A 15,240-nucleotide genomic window follows, 5' to 3' on the forward strand; every position below is an offset into this window, starting at 1 on the left:
TTTCTCTATACTTGTGGTAGCGATTCTGTGTTACACCATTGTCTGACCTGGACTTTTTTCTGTGCTTGCGGTATTGATTCTGTATATCATCTTTGTCGTCTGACCTGGACTTTTTCCTGTGCTTGCGGTATTGATCTAGTCTGTCATCTGCCTTGAAAGCTGGCGTGCTTGCTTGTTCTGGAGCAGATGTGAATTTGTGAGATTCTTTGTCATGCCTTGGCATGTTTGTAGTCTTGTCATTGTTTCGCAGTGTGCTGTGGCATTGTCTTTCATATGCAGAGTTGTACCCTGTTGTACAGGTTGTTGTTTCATTGTTGTTGTTTCTGTCGTTTCTGTGTTTGTTGTTTTCGTTGTTGTTCTTGTTGTTGTCGTTCTTGTTGTTGTTTGTGTTGTGCTTGTTGTTTCTGTTTATGTTGTTTTCGCTGTTGTTCTTGTTGTTTTTCTTGCCGTGTTTGTTGGTTCTGTTTTTGTTCTTGTTGTCTTTGCTGTTCTTGTTGAGCTGCATGTTGTTTTTGCTGATGCTGTTGTTGTTCTTGTTTCTGCTGTGCGTCTTGCGATGTTTGTTCTTGTTGCGCTCAATGAGTGTTCCATGTGGATGATTTGAGTAATTGCCACAGTCATTGATGTCAGTGTCCGTTGTGGTATCTATTACATTGAGCGTTTCTTCTTGAGAATTGTGAGAATGATCTGATATTGCATTGATGTTGGTGACATTAGTCATTTGTAGTGGATTTGATTCCTCTTCTTTGCTTCCTTGGTACTTCTCTTCTAGAGTCATTTCTGGTTCACTTGAATCATCATTGATTTTGTGGTGCTCCACTTTTAGGGTCATTTCAGGTTCACTTGAATCATCATTGATTTCTTTGTGCTCCTCTTCTGGAGTTATTTCTGGTTCATTTGAATCACGTTTGGTTTCTTGGTGCTCCTCTTCTGGAGTCAAAATCATCACAATTTCATTCTCTTATGGGTCTTGGTGCTCCTCGTCTGGAGTCAAAATCTTCACAATTTCATTTTGTTATGGGTCGTGGTGCTCCTCTTCTGGAGTCGAAATCTTCAAGATTTCTATTAATGTGGTCTCTCTGGACTCTTGGTGCTCCTCCTCTGGAGTCAAAATCTTCAAGATTTCAATTGACGTGGTCTCTCTGGACTCATGAGTAGCCCTCCTCTGATTGTTGAGTGCTTCTGTGCAGACGAGCTGAGATCTGTCAGTCTCGCTTTGATTCTGCATATCCTGTATGGGAATTGTGATTTCCTTGTCACTTGTCTCACATACAGTGGGTAGACATTCAGTGTCTTCTTGTTGGTTAAATGAGCTGGGTAGACTTTCATAGTCTTCTTCTGGTGGCTCAAATAAGCTGGGTAGACTGTCTTCTTGGAGGTTAAATGAGCTTGGTTCTGGTGGCTCAAATAAGCTGGGCAGACTGTCATAGTCTTTTTGTTGTTCACATGAGCTTGGTAGACTTTCATAGTCTGCTGCTGGTTGCGCAGATAAGGTGGATAGACCTTTGTAGTCTTGTTCATGTATGGCGTTCGCTATGGAGTTTTTGCTTGCTCCCATTTTTGAGTCTGTCACCGAGCTGCCTGTGGAGGCTTGCGTCGCTCTCTTTGTGGAGGCTTGTGTCACTCTCTCTGTGGAGTCTTTCATCACTCTCTCTGTGGAGTCTTTCATGGCTCTCTCTGTGAAGTCTTTATCGCTCTTTCTGTGGAGTCCTTCATCGCTCTCTCTGTGGAGTCCTTCATCGCTCCCTCTGTGGAGTCTGTCATCGCTCTCTCTGTGGAGTCATGCAGTGTTCTCACTGTCGAGTCGATCTGTGCTCTCTGTGTGGCATCGTCTTCATCTTGGATATTGCTGTCATCCAATGTATCGACGATCTGCCATGGCATCATGGTATTGGATTTATCTACCATGAGAAGAGTCGTGTTGAGCTTTTCAACCATGTTGCTGATGCAATGATCAACAATTCCGAATAACTCATCCATGTCTGAGCAGTAGTCTTCAATGAACAAATCATCTCTTTTTGTTTCGGATTTGTCATTGTTCTTTCTATGTCCATTGAAGATATCATCTGAGTAGTATTCTTCAATGAGCAAATCACTGTGCTCTCCTCTTTGGATGGTGCAAACTGCTTGTGGCAGGGTACTGCGGAGGTTATTTTTAACTGCTGGTGTAAGCTCGTGCATTGTTTTGTCTTTTGATGTAAGAAAATTTGTTTTTGCAGCTTTAAATGTCTTTTTGTTCATTTTCGTGCATTTCCCTTTTAAGTGGGCGTGGTCCGGGTCCTCCAACGGCATGACGCTCGTGACGTCATGCGTAGGAATCGATTGCGAATGCGCAATTCGAGTTTCCTTTACTGTGCGCTCTTTTCGCATCTGCGCATGCGCCGCTTCCCGAGTGTATTTTGCCGTTTTCCTTCTTTTTGAGAAGTGCGCACGTGCGTACTGGCTGGAATGCTCTCGCTCAAGATGGCTGTCAATCAAAAAGCGCTGTTGCATCGAATGAGATCCTACCTCTGCCTCGTGGTGAGTGTTCGTGCCATTTTTACCGATTTTGTTTTCTAGATACTGATTCTGTGTTTGTAAAGACTCACAGTTGATTTTGTTTTTGTTCATAAGCAAGGTATTTTTTGTATAGCAGTTTCTAGAGTTAAATACTTATCGTGTGAAAGTTCTTCCTTCAAATTTTTGTCAGGTAGTCCAGAAATTAATTGATGCATTATCATAGCGTCTCTGAAATCAGCATTATCACAGCCTTGTGGTATTAACTTGAGATTTGTAATAAAATCAGTGATGGGCCCTCTGTTTCTCCGGCATTTATGGCAAGAGTTAAATCTTTCCAGCATCTCTCCAGACTGACTCTTACAGTGTTCATCAATTTTTTTGAATATTACTTCTATTTTGGTGTTGTCTTCACCTTCTAAGTAATTAAAGCAATTATAGATTTCTCTAGCTTCATGCCCTCCTATTGAGAGTAGTAGTGCTATTTTCGTTGCATCAGAGACGTGCTTAAATCATTAGCTGCGATAAATCTTTGGAATATCTGTCCAAATCCTTTCCAGTTATAATTTAAATTACCGGTTGTTTCCAGCTGCCCTAGAGGTCCAATGAGTCCCATAGTTAGTCGTCGAGGATCCATTTGCTGCAAAGTCTTCCACAGTCGAATATCCAATCTGAATTTTCTTCTCTTTTTGTCTAACCTAATCTAACTAGTTCTGTTAAAGCCAACACGACTGGTGCCATGTTTTGTTACCACATGTGTGGTAGGTAACATTTGCTACTCAATCCTTGGTTAATGAAGAGGTCTTCTGAATGTCGATGAAGACTTAAACACGTCCAGTAGTATCAAAAGGATTATTGAGTAACCATAACAATAATTGCATGAGTTCTTTACTTTAACGTTGATACTAGTGATGAGGGAAACAAGATCTAACTACAGTAACTATACGTAACTCCACTAGCCATCTGAACTAGTCTGCTATTGCCCTGGTCACAGTGCACCCCCAAGAGAGCCAGAGACCCAATGTGGTTGCCTTTTATATCCCTGTTGGTCCGGCTATCTAGTGATCATGTGGTGCTACTGATTACACATTAACCCCTTGTGTACATGCCCATATAGAGATCACAACAATGGAGAATTCAGAATGTCCAATTAACCTAATAAGCGTGTCTTTCTGGACTTGTGTGAGGAAACTGGAGCACCCGGAGGAATCCCACGCAGACATGGGGAGAACGTGCAGACTCCGCACAGATAGTGATCCAACCCGGGAATCGAACCTGGATCCCTGGCACTGTGAAGCAACAGGGCTAACCACTATGCTACCATGCCTCCCAAAGCTTTAGACCTGTGGTGACATGCCAGTTACATGCAGCACTCACCACACCAGCATCAAAAGCATCAGCAATCTGCGAAAGCATTACTTCAACGGCGTCATCAGGTGGCCCATTTAGAATAATGTCGCGCACCAGGTCCCGCAGCTTCTTCTTGCTTCAAATCAGATTGCCTTCTGGACCCATACATCGCCCTGAGCCCGGTGTTCCAGGACCCAGGTATCTTAGAAAAAAAATCCTTCTTTCCAGCTACAGAAATGGAAGTAAACAGCAACAGCAGCCTCCAGAGATCTGCAGCCACCAACAGGATCAGACAGCAGACCCAACCTGCAGCTATGAAGTGCTGTGAAATACTCATATAAATACCAAATCCTTATTAACAATAGCCTTCAGCTGTGAAGCTAGAGGCTGCTCACAGTCAAAGGGAAAGTGTCCACCAGCATATAACCAAGAGCAGGGCTCTGTCCTAAAAGTGTTTGGTAAGACAGAAAGGCAGCAGCTGCAGTTGCCCCAAAGCCCCAGTTATGGGCATGCTCAATATTTAACGATGGCTTGATGGCTTCACAGACAAAAAAATCCTCACTCCTCTCCTCTCCCTTTATTGTGACAATAAAGATTGTTAATATATTATTATTAATCTTAATCGATAGCTGCTGCTCCTCTCGGTGTGGATGTGAGGAGTGATGATTGGTCAGCTCTGTGCCTGAGATTGGGGTTGTGTTGTGTTGTGTGGTATGTTTGTGGCATCCTTTTGGAACTGGGTTCATGCGTGTTTTCTTTGCATTGTTTCTTTTTTGTTGCGGTGGGTGTGGAGAGTCAGTGATTGGTGCAGTGGTACAGATGGGTCTCTGGTCTGAGGGGAGGGAAGGGTTTAGTGGTGTGTCATTGGTGACTCTAGTGTTGCTGGAGTTGAGGGAGCTGTGTGTTGGTGCGTGATGTACCATCAATTGACGACAGACGAGGAGTCGGAAGAAAAACTGTGGCTTTAATCAGCTTAATCCTTTCCAAATCCCGAAAGGAGACTGTGTCCTCTCGCCCGTCATGGTGTGTGACATTGGCATATTGGGGGTTAGCATGGAGAAGAAGGACCTTTTCATTCATTCATTTCATTTCATTTTCGACCAGTGGATCCGACTTATGGCTCCTCGCATGCTTCCGGAGGAGGACGGGCCCTGGGACCGTCAGCCAGGACGGGAGCGAGTCCCCTGAAGTGGATTTCCTGGGAAAACAAACATCCTCTCATAAGGGGTCACATTGGTGGCGGTGCACAGGAGCGACCGGATGGAGTGGAGCGCATCGGGAAGGACCTCCTGTCAGCGGGAGACAGGGAGACTTCTAGACCGTAGAGCAAGGAGGACGGCCTTCCAGACCGTCGTGTTCTCCCTCTCCACATGTCCATTACCCCGGGGGTTGTAGCTGGTAGTCCTGCTTGAGACAATGCCCTTGCTAAGCAGGAACTGATGCAGCTCATCACTCATGAAAGAGGAACCCCGATCACTGTGGATATAAGTGGGGAAACCGAACAAGGTGAAGAGACTGTGCAGGGCCTCAATGACTGTGGCAGAGGTCATGTCAGGGCATGGGATGGCGAAAAGGAAACATGAGTACTCATCACTTGTACGCTGGCACATGTACCTTGGGATAGGGCATCTGGGAGCTCATTGAGCTTCCCAGGTCGATTCACAATATCATAATTATAGGTGGAGAGTTTGATCCTCCACCTTAGAATCTTGTCATTCTTGATCTTGCCCTGCTGTGTGTTATTGAACATGAAGGCAACCGACCGTTGGTCAGTGAGGAGAGTGAATCGCCTGCCGGCCAGGTAATGCCTCCAATGTCGCACAGCTTCCACAATGGCTTGGGCTTCCTTTTAGACAGAGGAGTGTCGAATTTCGGAGCCCTGGAGGGTACGTGAGAAGAAAGCCACGTGTGTGCCCACCTCGTTGAGGGTAGCAGCCAGGGCAAAGTCGGACGCGTCGCTCTCCACCTCGAACGGGATGGACTCGTCTACTGCGGCTTTAGCAATATCTGCTTTGATGTGGTTGAAGGCCAGGCTGGCCTCAGCCGTCAGGGGAAAAGAGATGGATTTAATGAGTGGGCGGACCTTGTCCGCACAATTGGGGACCCACTGGGCATAGTAGGAGAAGAACCCCAGGCATCTCTTCTGGGTCTTGGGGCAGTGGGGGAGAGGAAGTTCCAGGAGGGGCGCATGCGGTCGGGGTTGGGCCCTAAGACTACGTTTTCCACAACGTAGCCAAGGATGGCTAGGCAGGTTGTGCGGAAAACACTTTTCTCCTTGTTGTATGTGAGGTTAAGGAGCTTGGCGGTGTGGAGGAATTTTTGGAGGTTGGCGTCATGGTCCTGCTGGTCATGGCCGCAGATGGTGACATTATCCAGATACGGGAATGTGGCCCGCAGCCCGTACTGGTCAACCACTCGGTCCATCTCCCATTGGAAGACCGAGACCCCATTGGTGACGCCGAAGGGGACCCTGAGGAAATGGTAGAGGCGGCCATCTGCCTCGAAGGCAGTGTATTGGCGGTGTTCCGGGCGGATAGGGAGCTGGTGGTACGCGGACTTCAAGTCGATGGTGGAGAAGACTCGGCACTGCGCAATCTGGATGACCATGTCAGATATGCGGGGAAGAGGGTACGCATCGAGCTGCGTGTACCGGTTGATGGTCTGACTGTAGTCGATGACCATCCGGTGCTTCTTCCCAGTTTTGATGACCACCACTTGGGCTCTCCAGGGGCTAGTATTGGCCTCTATGATCCCTTCCCGCAGGAGTCACTGGACCTCCGACCTGATAAAGGCCTTGTCCCGAGCACTGTATCGTCTGCTCCTGGTAGCGACAGGCTTACAGTCCGGGATGAGGTTAGCGAAGAGCGGGGGTGGGCGACTTTAAGGGTCGAGAGGCTACATACAGTGAGGGGGGGGGGCAGGGGTCCATCGAACTCCAGGGTAAGAATTTTGAGGTGGCACTGGAAGTCAAGGCCTAGTAGCACGGCAGCTGTGGGAGGATATAGTGTTTGAACCGTTTGAACTCAACGCCCCGTACTGTAAGGGTTGCAACACAGTCCCCACGAACTTCCACGGAATGAGATTCGGAAGCCAGGGAGATTTTCTGGGTCACGGGTAAGATTGGGAGGGAGCAGCGACGTACCGTATCTGGGTGAATAAAACACTCTGTGCTCCCGGAGTCGAACAGGCAGGTCGTCTCATGACCGTTGATCCGGACTGCCATCATGGATTTGGCGAGGTGATGAGGTCGAGACTGGTCGAGGATAATGGTGGCGATCTTCGGCAGGTGGGCGGGCCGATCGGATGAGCAGGGGTTCCGGGAGGCGGCGGGGCGAATCAAAGATGGCGGCCCCTGCGAGTCGCACGTGGTGGGTGGCGGCCCCCACAGGTTGCACGTGGTGGGTGGCAAAGATGGCGGCCCCCACGGGTCGCACGTGGCGGTGGCGTCGAAGATGGCGGCCAAGGTGGCAGCCCGACGGGTCACACGTGGCGGGTGGTGTTGAAGAAGGCGGCCCCCATAAGTTACACGCAGTGCTGCTGGGCTTACAAACAGTTCGGGCCTGGCAGACTTTAGAGAAGTGGCCCTTCTTACCGCACCCATTGCACATCGTGCTCCTTGCTGGGCAGCGTTGCCTGGGGTGCTTACCCTGGCCACAGAAGTAGCATTTTGGGCCTCTGGGATTGGCAGGTTGCTGCACGGCACGGGTTTGCAGTGCCCCCGGGTCGGGTGATGGCAGTGTCCACGACGTCCACGAGGGTGCCTCGTGGTTGGAGGTGTAGGCATCCGAGTTGCGGAAGACCACTTCTAATGAGTCCGAAATCCGTACTGTTTCTTGGAGGTCGAGTGTACCCCCTTCTAGTAGGTGCTGGCGGATGTAATTCGATTTTATGCCTGCGATATAGGCGTCCCGGATCTGTGTGCTCGGAGGCCGATACAGCCTTACAACTGCAGGTCCGGCCGAGTACCCGCAATGCGCGCAGAAATTCGGCTTGTGATTCTCCGGGGCGCTGTCGCCTGGTGGCAAGGAGATGCCTTGCATACACCTCGTTGACTTGCTTAACATACTGTCCTTTCAACAGCGTTATCTCATCCTCGTACGACTCAGCGTCCCTGATGATAAGGAATACTTGCGGGCTCACCCGGGAGTTGAGGATTCGCAGCTTGTGGGTCTCGGCGATGGCGATCGAAGAGGACTCGACGTACGATTCGAAGCAGCGTAGCCAGTGTTCAAACGTAATAGTGGCGTCGGCTGCTTGGGGGTCCAGCTCCAGCCGATCAGGTTTTAGCGATGGATCCATCTGAACATTTTAAGCTGATTAAATTGATGTACCATCAATTGACGACAGATGAGGAGTCGGGAGAAAAACTGTGGCTTTAATCAGCTTAAAGACACCTACTGGCAGCCGGTCCCAGAATGTGGGCAGGGTTGGAGGTTGGCCACCTTTATACATGAGCATGTAACAATACAGCAGTACAATACAATACAATACAGTGGTTACCACAGTGCGTACCCGAATATGGAGCAAAAGATTTATCCTGAACTCTTGTGGTCATTGTGAGCAAACACCCCATAGGAAGGTGTGCATCCGTTTACCATGTTTTCATGGCCTTATCTTGTCCTTCCTTATTCTCTGGCGGTACGCATAGAGGCATCAAGTTGAGCTGAATGATTGTGTTGAACCAGCTATATTGCTGTTCTCCTGCTCCTCTGTTTCCACCATTAAGTTGAGACTTTCTTTCTTGCTGAGCTGTAACATGCCTGTGTTTTCTTTTTGCATTATTTTTTTTAAATGTACAACTTCAATAAATATACTTCAAAATAAGAACTTGTCTTCTCATCTTATTATTGATCGTTTTAAATTAATTGCGTGAAAAATTTCAATTAAAAATACAAACATCTCACAATAGTAAAATGCTGTTTGGTAGTCATCCTCTGCCTAATTTTTAGACGTCATACATATCAGATGTATTTCAATTATTTGTGCAAGTCTTCTCTCCTATTCCCTTTCATCTGTGCTGTAGATCATAATCCTTCATTGAGACTACTTAATAAGAGAAAACATTTGTGGTATTCACAGCTGCCTTCACTCTGAGCAGTGAGTGTATGCTGCAAGTATTGTTTACACAAGTAAAAACACAGTCTCAATCGCATGGCAGGCATCAGAGAATTACAAACTTTTTTCCAGTTAAAATGCAGCACTGGGTTACTTGTGACTTTATATGTCTTGTACCAAAATGTTATCCTAACTTGCAGTCGAACTCATGTATTTATGGATATCAGATGTTGTATTAATAGATATAAATATCTGAATACATACGATCAATTTCACCAGCATAGACTTCACCAAATATCATCCAATAAGGCTGGAACACTATATCTCGAGCAAGTCGCCAAGATGGTTCTTCTACTGGAGAAAGTATAGCCTTTCTTGACACCCCGAAACTCAAGAGAACAATTGCCATCAGAATCACTATATAGAACATGTTTGTCGTCTGAAACAAAAGGAAGTAGATTTATTTTGCAGCAAGAATTATATTATATAGAGAATAATTTGCATATCTTGTCTGAAACAGTTTTCAGGTTAGCATAAGCCCAAATCTAACAACAGGTACAATTAATCCCAAACCCTCCACTACTTTTGTCTGATAATTGCAAGAATTATTATTTCCATTCAAAAAAAAAATTGTACAGTTTCAGAGGGAGCTAGTTATCTACTTGGGAGCTAGTTTCTAAATTAGGATCGATGGCGCTTCAATATCACAATATCCCCAAAGTCCTTTGCAAGGTTTTGAACAGGAGCTACTGCATTATAGATATCAGGGTATTCTTTCTGGGTCTCCACTTCCAGTGTGCTGCCTCACTAGGGACAAGTACAACAGAGATTTTTTTAAATCGCTGCTTGCTGTGAATAGACTTTGGGCCAGGAATAAGGCCTCACAATAGTGTCACCATAATATTTAGGAACCACAAAGTGAAACTGAAATTTGTATCCCATAACTACAAATACATTTCATTTTTAACTATTATTCATACCTTCATTAGAATTTATTTAGCATTTATATTAGCATTTATTTTCATTTTAAGTGCATATGACAGTGCACATTAGTATAGATCAAATTTTCCCCTATCATAACAGTTTTCAGGGTAAAGTATGACATGGGATAGATACACCATTAAGTTTTATTTGCTCTAACAGTATGCCACACCAACAATTTTGGAAGCATACTTTCTATTGCACCACTATTTTTTTTACTTCATATGTAGCAAACATCTTAGGACAGGCCAAGCTAACTTTACATCGGATCTTATAAATGACAGATGATAACATCATTCTATGTCTGATGTGAACTGCTGTCAGAGATTACAGGATGGTTTGCTAATGCCCTATGTCAGTGATTTTCAAAGTGGGAGTCGCGACCCCTGGATGGGTCGCTGGATGGTGTAGCATGGGTCGCCAAAAGGTCAGCAAAATGATCCCCAAATACCGCCTGACCATGTTTACCGTTTTCTCTCCAGGTAAATTATCACTGAGTTACAATGTATGACCACACAAGGCTGATGTAGAAGTCGGTGCCATGGACTTCCTTGCCTCTCTGGGCCAGAGTATAGTTGGGCAGTTTCCAGTCAGAGACCTGTAAAATTTTCTTTGGGTGGCATATCCTGCTATTGTGTTCAGCATCAGGATCTCTATTATTTCTTGAGTTCAGTGTGCTACTAACAAACCCCGTGCGTCTTTTATCATTCTCTCAGCTACGCTGGACATACAGCCTCCTCCAGCCCTACAAGCCCCTATTGTCCACTCCTTCCATTTCCGAATTGTCTCTCCACACCAGGACTCTTGTCCTTCAAGAATGCTTCTTTTGTTCATCACTTCCCCCGCTGCTCTCCACTCAATCTTCCCAGGTACTCGTCCCCAAGCATTTGTCTCTGCCGTGTGGCTACATGGACTCCATCAGCTGAATCGGTTCCTCTACAGCAAGGACTTTTGCATCTACCTTTATCGGGGCTTGAATTGTTCGCCAAAGGTGACTTAAGCTGGCGAATAAACTACACTCATGTATACAGAAGCTGCTAAAATGTTGCAGGTGTATGGAATGGAATGTGTCTGCACGTTTTGCATATTGGTCAGCTGAGCTGTGCCCAGCATTGTTTTTTTTAGCATGTTTTCAGTCTGTTACATAATTACCTGGGAAACAATATTGACAGACGTCCAGTGACATTCTGTCTGACCGTGATTTTCTTTCAACACTTAGGGCTCCTGTTTCTGAAGTTGAAGTTTTGAGTTTAATTTCCAACCGAGGTCGTGTTGGGGTTTGAACGCGTGAACATGACATTGTTAAAACTGCAATATTGAGCCTGTTAATCTTTCCAAAGCATGCAATTTTCTAAATGCTAATAATGGGTGCGACAAAATAAAATAATCAAATAATCCTGTATCAGGATGGAGCTGTCATTTAAGGTGGAACAGCAGCTCAATTTACAAATTTACATTCAATAATGCAGAAGTGCCAACAAAGTGTGTGACTTTTTAAACAGTAATTATGGAGAATCTTTTGTGAATGTGGCATGGGTCGCGGTAGTCGTCCATTCTGTAAATGTGGGTCACTCGAAAAAAGTTCGAAAAACATTGCCCTATGTCATTCAGCCTTCCCTTCATAGTCTATAATTTGCCAATTTATTTTTGCATATGTTTCCTGTCTAAAAAACCTAAATTAGTCCTGTTACATTTTTGTCATTTCTGAGGTAACTTATTTTTTAATGTCACATGAACAATTGCAACCATCTAGCACATGGTAAATAACACCGGCCTGTCAGTGGTTGCACTGCGGGCCTCATTTTACATGTCACACGGAATCACAGAATACTACAGTGGCGACACGGTATCACAGTGGTTAGCGCTGTTGCTTCACAGCGCCAGAGTCTCAGGTTTGATTCCTGACTTGGGTCACTGTCTGTGTGGGGTCTGCACATTCTCCCGGTGTCTGCATGGGTTTCCTCCGGGTGCTCCGGTTTCCTCCCACAAGTCCCGAAAGACGTGCTGTTAGGTGAATTGGACATTCTGAATTCTCCCTCTGTGTACCCGAACAGGTGCCGGAATGTGGCGACTAGGAGCTTTTCACAGTAACTTCATTACAGTGTTAATGTAAGCCTACTTGTGACAATAAGGATTCTTATTATCATAGAAGAGGCTTTTTCGCCCATCGAGTCTGCACCGATGCATGAGAGGCCCTGACCTGCCCACCTAATCCCACTTGCCAGCACTTGGCCCAAAAATTTAGGTCGGTAGTTGTCCTGATTCCACACAGGGCATATTAATTTTCGTACACTGGATATGGGCACACAACTGTTTTGTCTGTGTCCTGACTGGTGCCTATGAGTTTCCCTCCTTTCGTGACCTCATACGGGAGAGCCGCTGATATCACATCCACATCTCTCCTTGAATGACTCCTATATTTTGAGCTTTGAAGAGTCTCAACCCGACTTTGTCCTTTAATACTACTGGGATCCCCAACACCATCCCTAGTGCGGTCCATCTACCGCTGTCGTTAGACCAGACCTTGGTCACTTGCCGCAATTGGCAGTCCCGGTTTCTCAACCGGTATTATAGTAAAGCTCCCATGCTCCATACATTTTACTGTTTAACTATCAATAATAAATATAAATTCACAGTATTGTGTGGAGACAAGGGTGGAATGGCGGGTTTTAAAACTTGGACTGAGAAATGTCTGCCTTACACATTACAACAGAAACTACACTTCAAAGGTGCTTTATTTTTACATTTTCTATCTTGTGATTTGTTCAGATTTTTACTTGACACCACCCACCAACATAAAAAGAAATCATAACCTTATACATGCACGCTTTAATGTAATTGAGAATATTAGTTGTGAGAAATCTATGTTAAAAAATTTACTAAGGAGTAAACTATTTACTTAATAGTGAAAACAGCTTTAATTTAGCTGGAGTATTTTTGAATACTTGCCATTCTCCCAATCATTGTCAAGTATGGCCCTGCATGTTGATTCACTGCAAAGAAATCGAGAAGCCTCGCAAACCAAAATATAATGTCCAGGGAGTATATAATCTTTCCAGCGGTCTGTAATGGCTGGTCAGTCCAACGTAAACCAAACCCCACAGCAAACAGGACTATTGCCACCGAATCATTCAAGTTCCAGTATTCTTGGACCCAAACTTTAACCTTCCGGCTGAATTTTCCTGGCTCCGATACGAAGATCTGTACAACATAGGTTTTAATCAAGATGAAATCAGGCCAGGTTCTTTTCTGTCTTTGAGCAAAGTTCAATAACCCAATCAATTCAATAATTAGATGGACAGAAAGCATCCTTTGTTAGCAGGACTTACAGATCAAAATAATATGTCACCAAACTTGCACCTCTTGAGGGACATCTCAAACTGACATGGAAGGATATTCGAGAGGGAAGGAGCAGATCAGTTGTGATCCATGTTGAGGGCACCAATATTGGAATGAGTAGGCAAGACATCCTGTTTTGAAAGTATCAGGAACTAGAAGCTCAATTAAATAGCAGGACATCAAGGGTAAACTTGTGGTGGAGAAGAGGAATTTTCTTTCATGGTGCACAAGCACCAGTAGAGGAATAGAAAGGAACTTCACCATCAGGATAGGTTTCACATGAACCAGGTGAGGGATAATGAGGCCATCCAGTTCTACTACAGGGTTCTTACATTTGTCCTAATTATGCATGCTTGGTTGAGAGCCCAGGCTCATAAAAGGATAATCTCAGCAGGGGGTTTAATTTGGACCACTGGAGAGAACTGCTAGCTTTCCTGGATTGACCCACCTCTTGTGCAAGGATGAGCCTTATACAGTTAAAGGTGGTGCACAGGGTGCATATGACTCGGACGAGAATGAGTGGGTTCTTTCAGAAGGTAGCAGATGAGTGTGAGAGGTGTGGGCGGAGGCCAGCGAATCATCTGCACATGGTTTGGGGTTGCACACTGAGTGAATGGGCATGGGAGAGCCATGAGTTGGTATGCAGAGAATGATGGGTCCAGGTTGTTAGGTGGGGGAGGGGAGTTAGCAGGGGGGCTATAACGGATCATGAACATGAGGGGGGTGCGAGTTGGCACTGAGTTGGAATGGAGAAGGCAAGAAAGGAGCATGGATGACACCTTTTGAATTTACACCCCAAAAGTTTTCTGAATCCAGACTATGAGTCATGACTCCTCTGAGAGGCCGTGAATCATGGGTCATTGACAAGCAGGTCTGACTCCACAAAAATTGCAGGGAGGTACTTGGAGATGTCTACCCCTGCAATCAAGCCAGTCAGGCTGGGAGTGTTTGCCAGCAATGGTGGTGGGAATTCCAAAATTGGGTCCCACCAATTTTAAATGGCTCCAGAGTCACTCTGAATCCATGAAAGTCCTGGCTGAAGTTGACAATTCCTGTTCCTATGTTCCCAAAGGTAATTTTTTTAAAGCTGTTCATCTGTCTATCTGGACTCGCAGTTACAGAACAAAAACAGCCTTAGGTCAGTATAATATATTAAAAATTCTTAAAATATGACCCAATTAAAAGGGCAGGCATAATGTTAGCTTAGTTAAAGAAGCTTCCCAGGCGAACAGGGCCTTACTTAGGATGAGATCACATTAATAACTGGTGATCACTTTATAGACAGCATTAGATCTGAACACTTGTGAGTCCTTGTCTGGACAACGTGATGTTCAAGAATAGAAATAATCACAAGTTTCCTTTTTCTGAAGGGTTCATTGGCGCTCATTGCTTATTAAGTTGTACTGACAAATTGATCCAGTACTGACATCAATTGTTCACAGTTAAAGTTTACATGCATTTCCATTTTGTCTAGTAGATACCAGAAGTAAAACAAGTTAACTGTAAAACTGCAGAATAATTTTGTGAAAAGGCTGGAAATTGCACGGCAGAGACCATGGCCAGAAATTTATGAGGCCTTTTGGTGACAGCTGCGAGGATGGAGGGCTGGCATATTGGCATGGTAAAGTACAGAAGGGCATACCCGTGTCCTCCAAGAGTTGGAAAACTGGCAGACAAGCCACCCAACCAGAGGCAAATTCAGCCATTTGATTGCAACTTCCCATCTTCAAGGAAGTATTGTCTGTATCGGGGGGCTTGCTGCCCTGTGGGAAGACCATCTAGTGAAACCTGCCAAAGAAGAACGAGGCAACGTGCCTCAATGACTATCATCCGGTGGCCTTGACATCGATCATTATGAAGTGCTTCGAGAGGTTGGTCATGAGGCACATCAACTCCATACTCCCAGAATGCCTTGATCCACTGCAATTCGCATATCGCCACAACCAGTCCACAGCAGCCGCCATCTTCCTGGCCCTACACACATCCCTGGAGCATCACGCCAACAAGGACTCATACGTC

General features: G+C 45.4%; 1 protein-coding gene across 3 annotated transcripts in view; it reads right to left on the reverse strand.

Moving 5' to 3' along the window:
• Nucleotides 1-15,240, reverse strand: part of LOC140429507 (transient receptor potential cation channel subfamily M member 6-like) — a 426,501-nt gene that overhangs the window by 130,713 nt on the left and 280,548 nt on the right. For all 3 annotated transcript variants that reach the window (XM_072516596.1, XM_072516595.1, XM_072516594.1), the window contains exons 21-22: nt 12,832-13,083; nt 9,166-9,340 (exon numbers count right to left, since the gene is read on the reverse strand). In XM_072516596.1, the coding sequence (XP_072372697.1) occupies nt 9,166-9,340; nt 12,832-13,083 (427 nt within the window). The remainder of the gene's footprint in view (nt 1-9,165; nt 9,341-12,831; nt 13,084-15,240) is intronic.

The sequence above is a fragment of the Scyliorhinus torazame genome, chromosome 9 (assembly GCF_047496885.1).
Source record: "Scyliorhinus torazame isolate Kashiwa2021f chromosome 9, sScyTor2.1, whole genome shotgun sequence".
Lineage (NCBI taxonomy): Eukaryota > Metazoa > Chordata > Chondrichthyes > Carcharhiniformes > Scyliorhinidae > Scyliorhinus > Scyliorhinus torazame.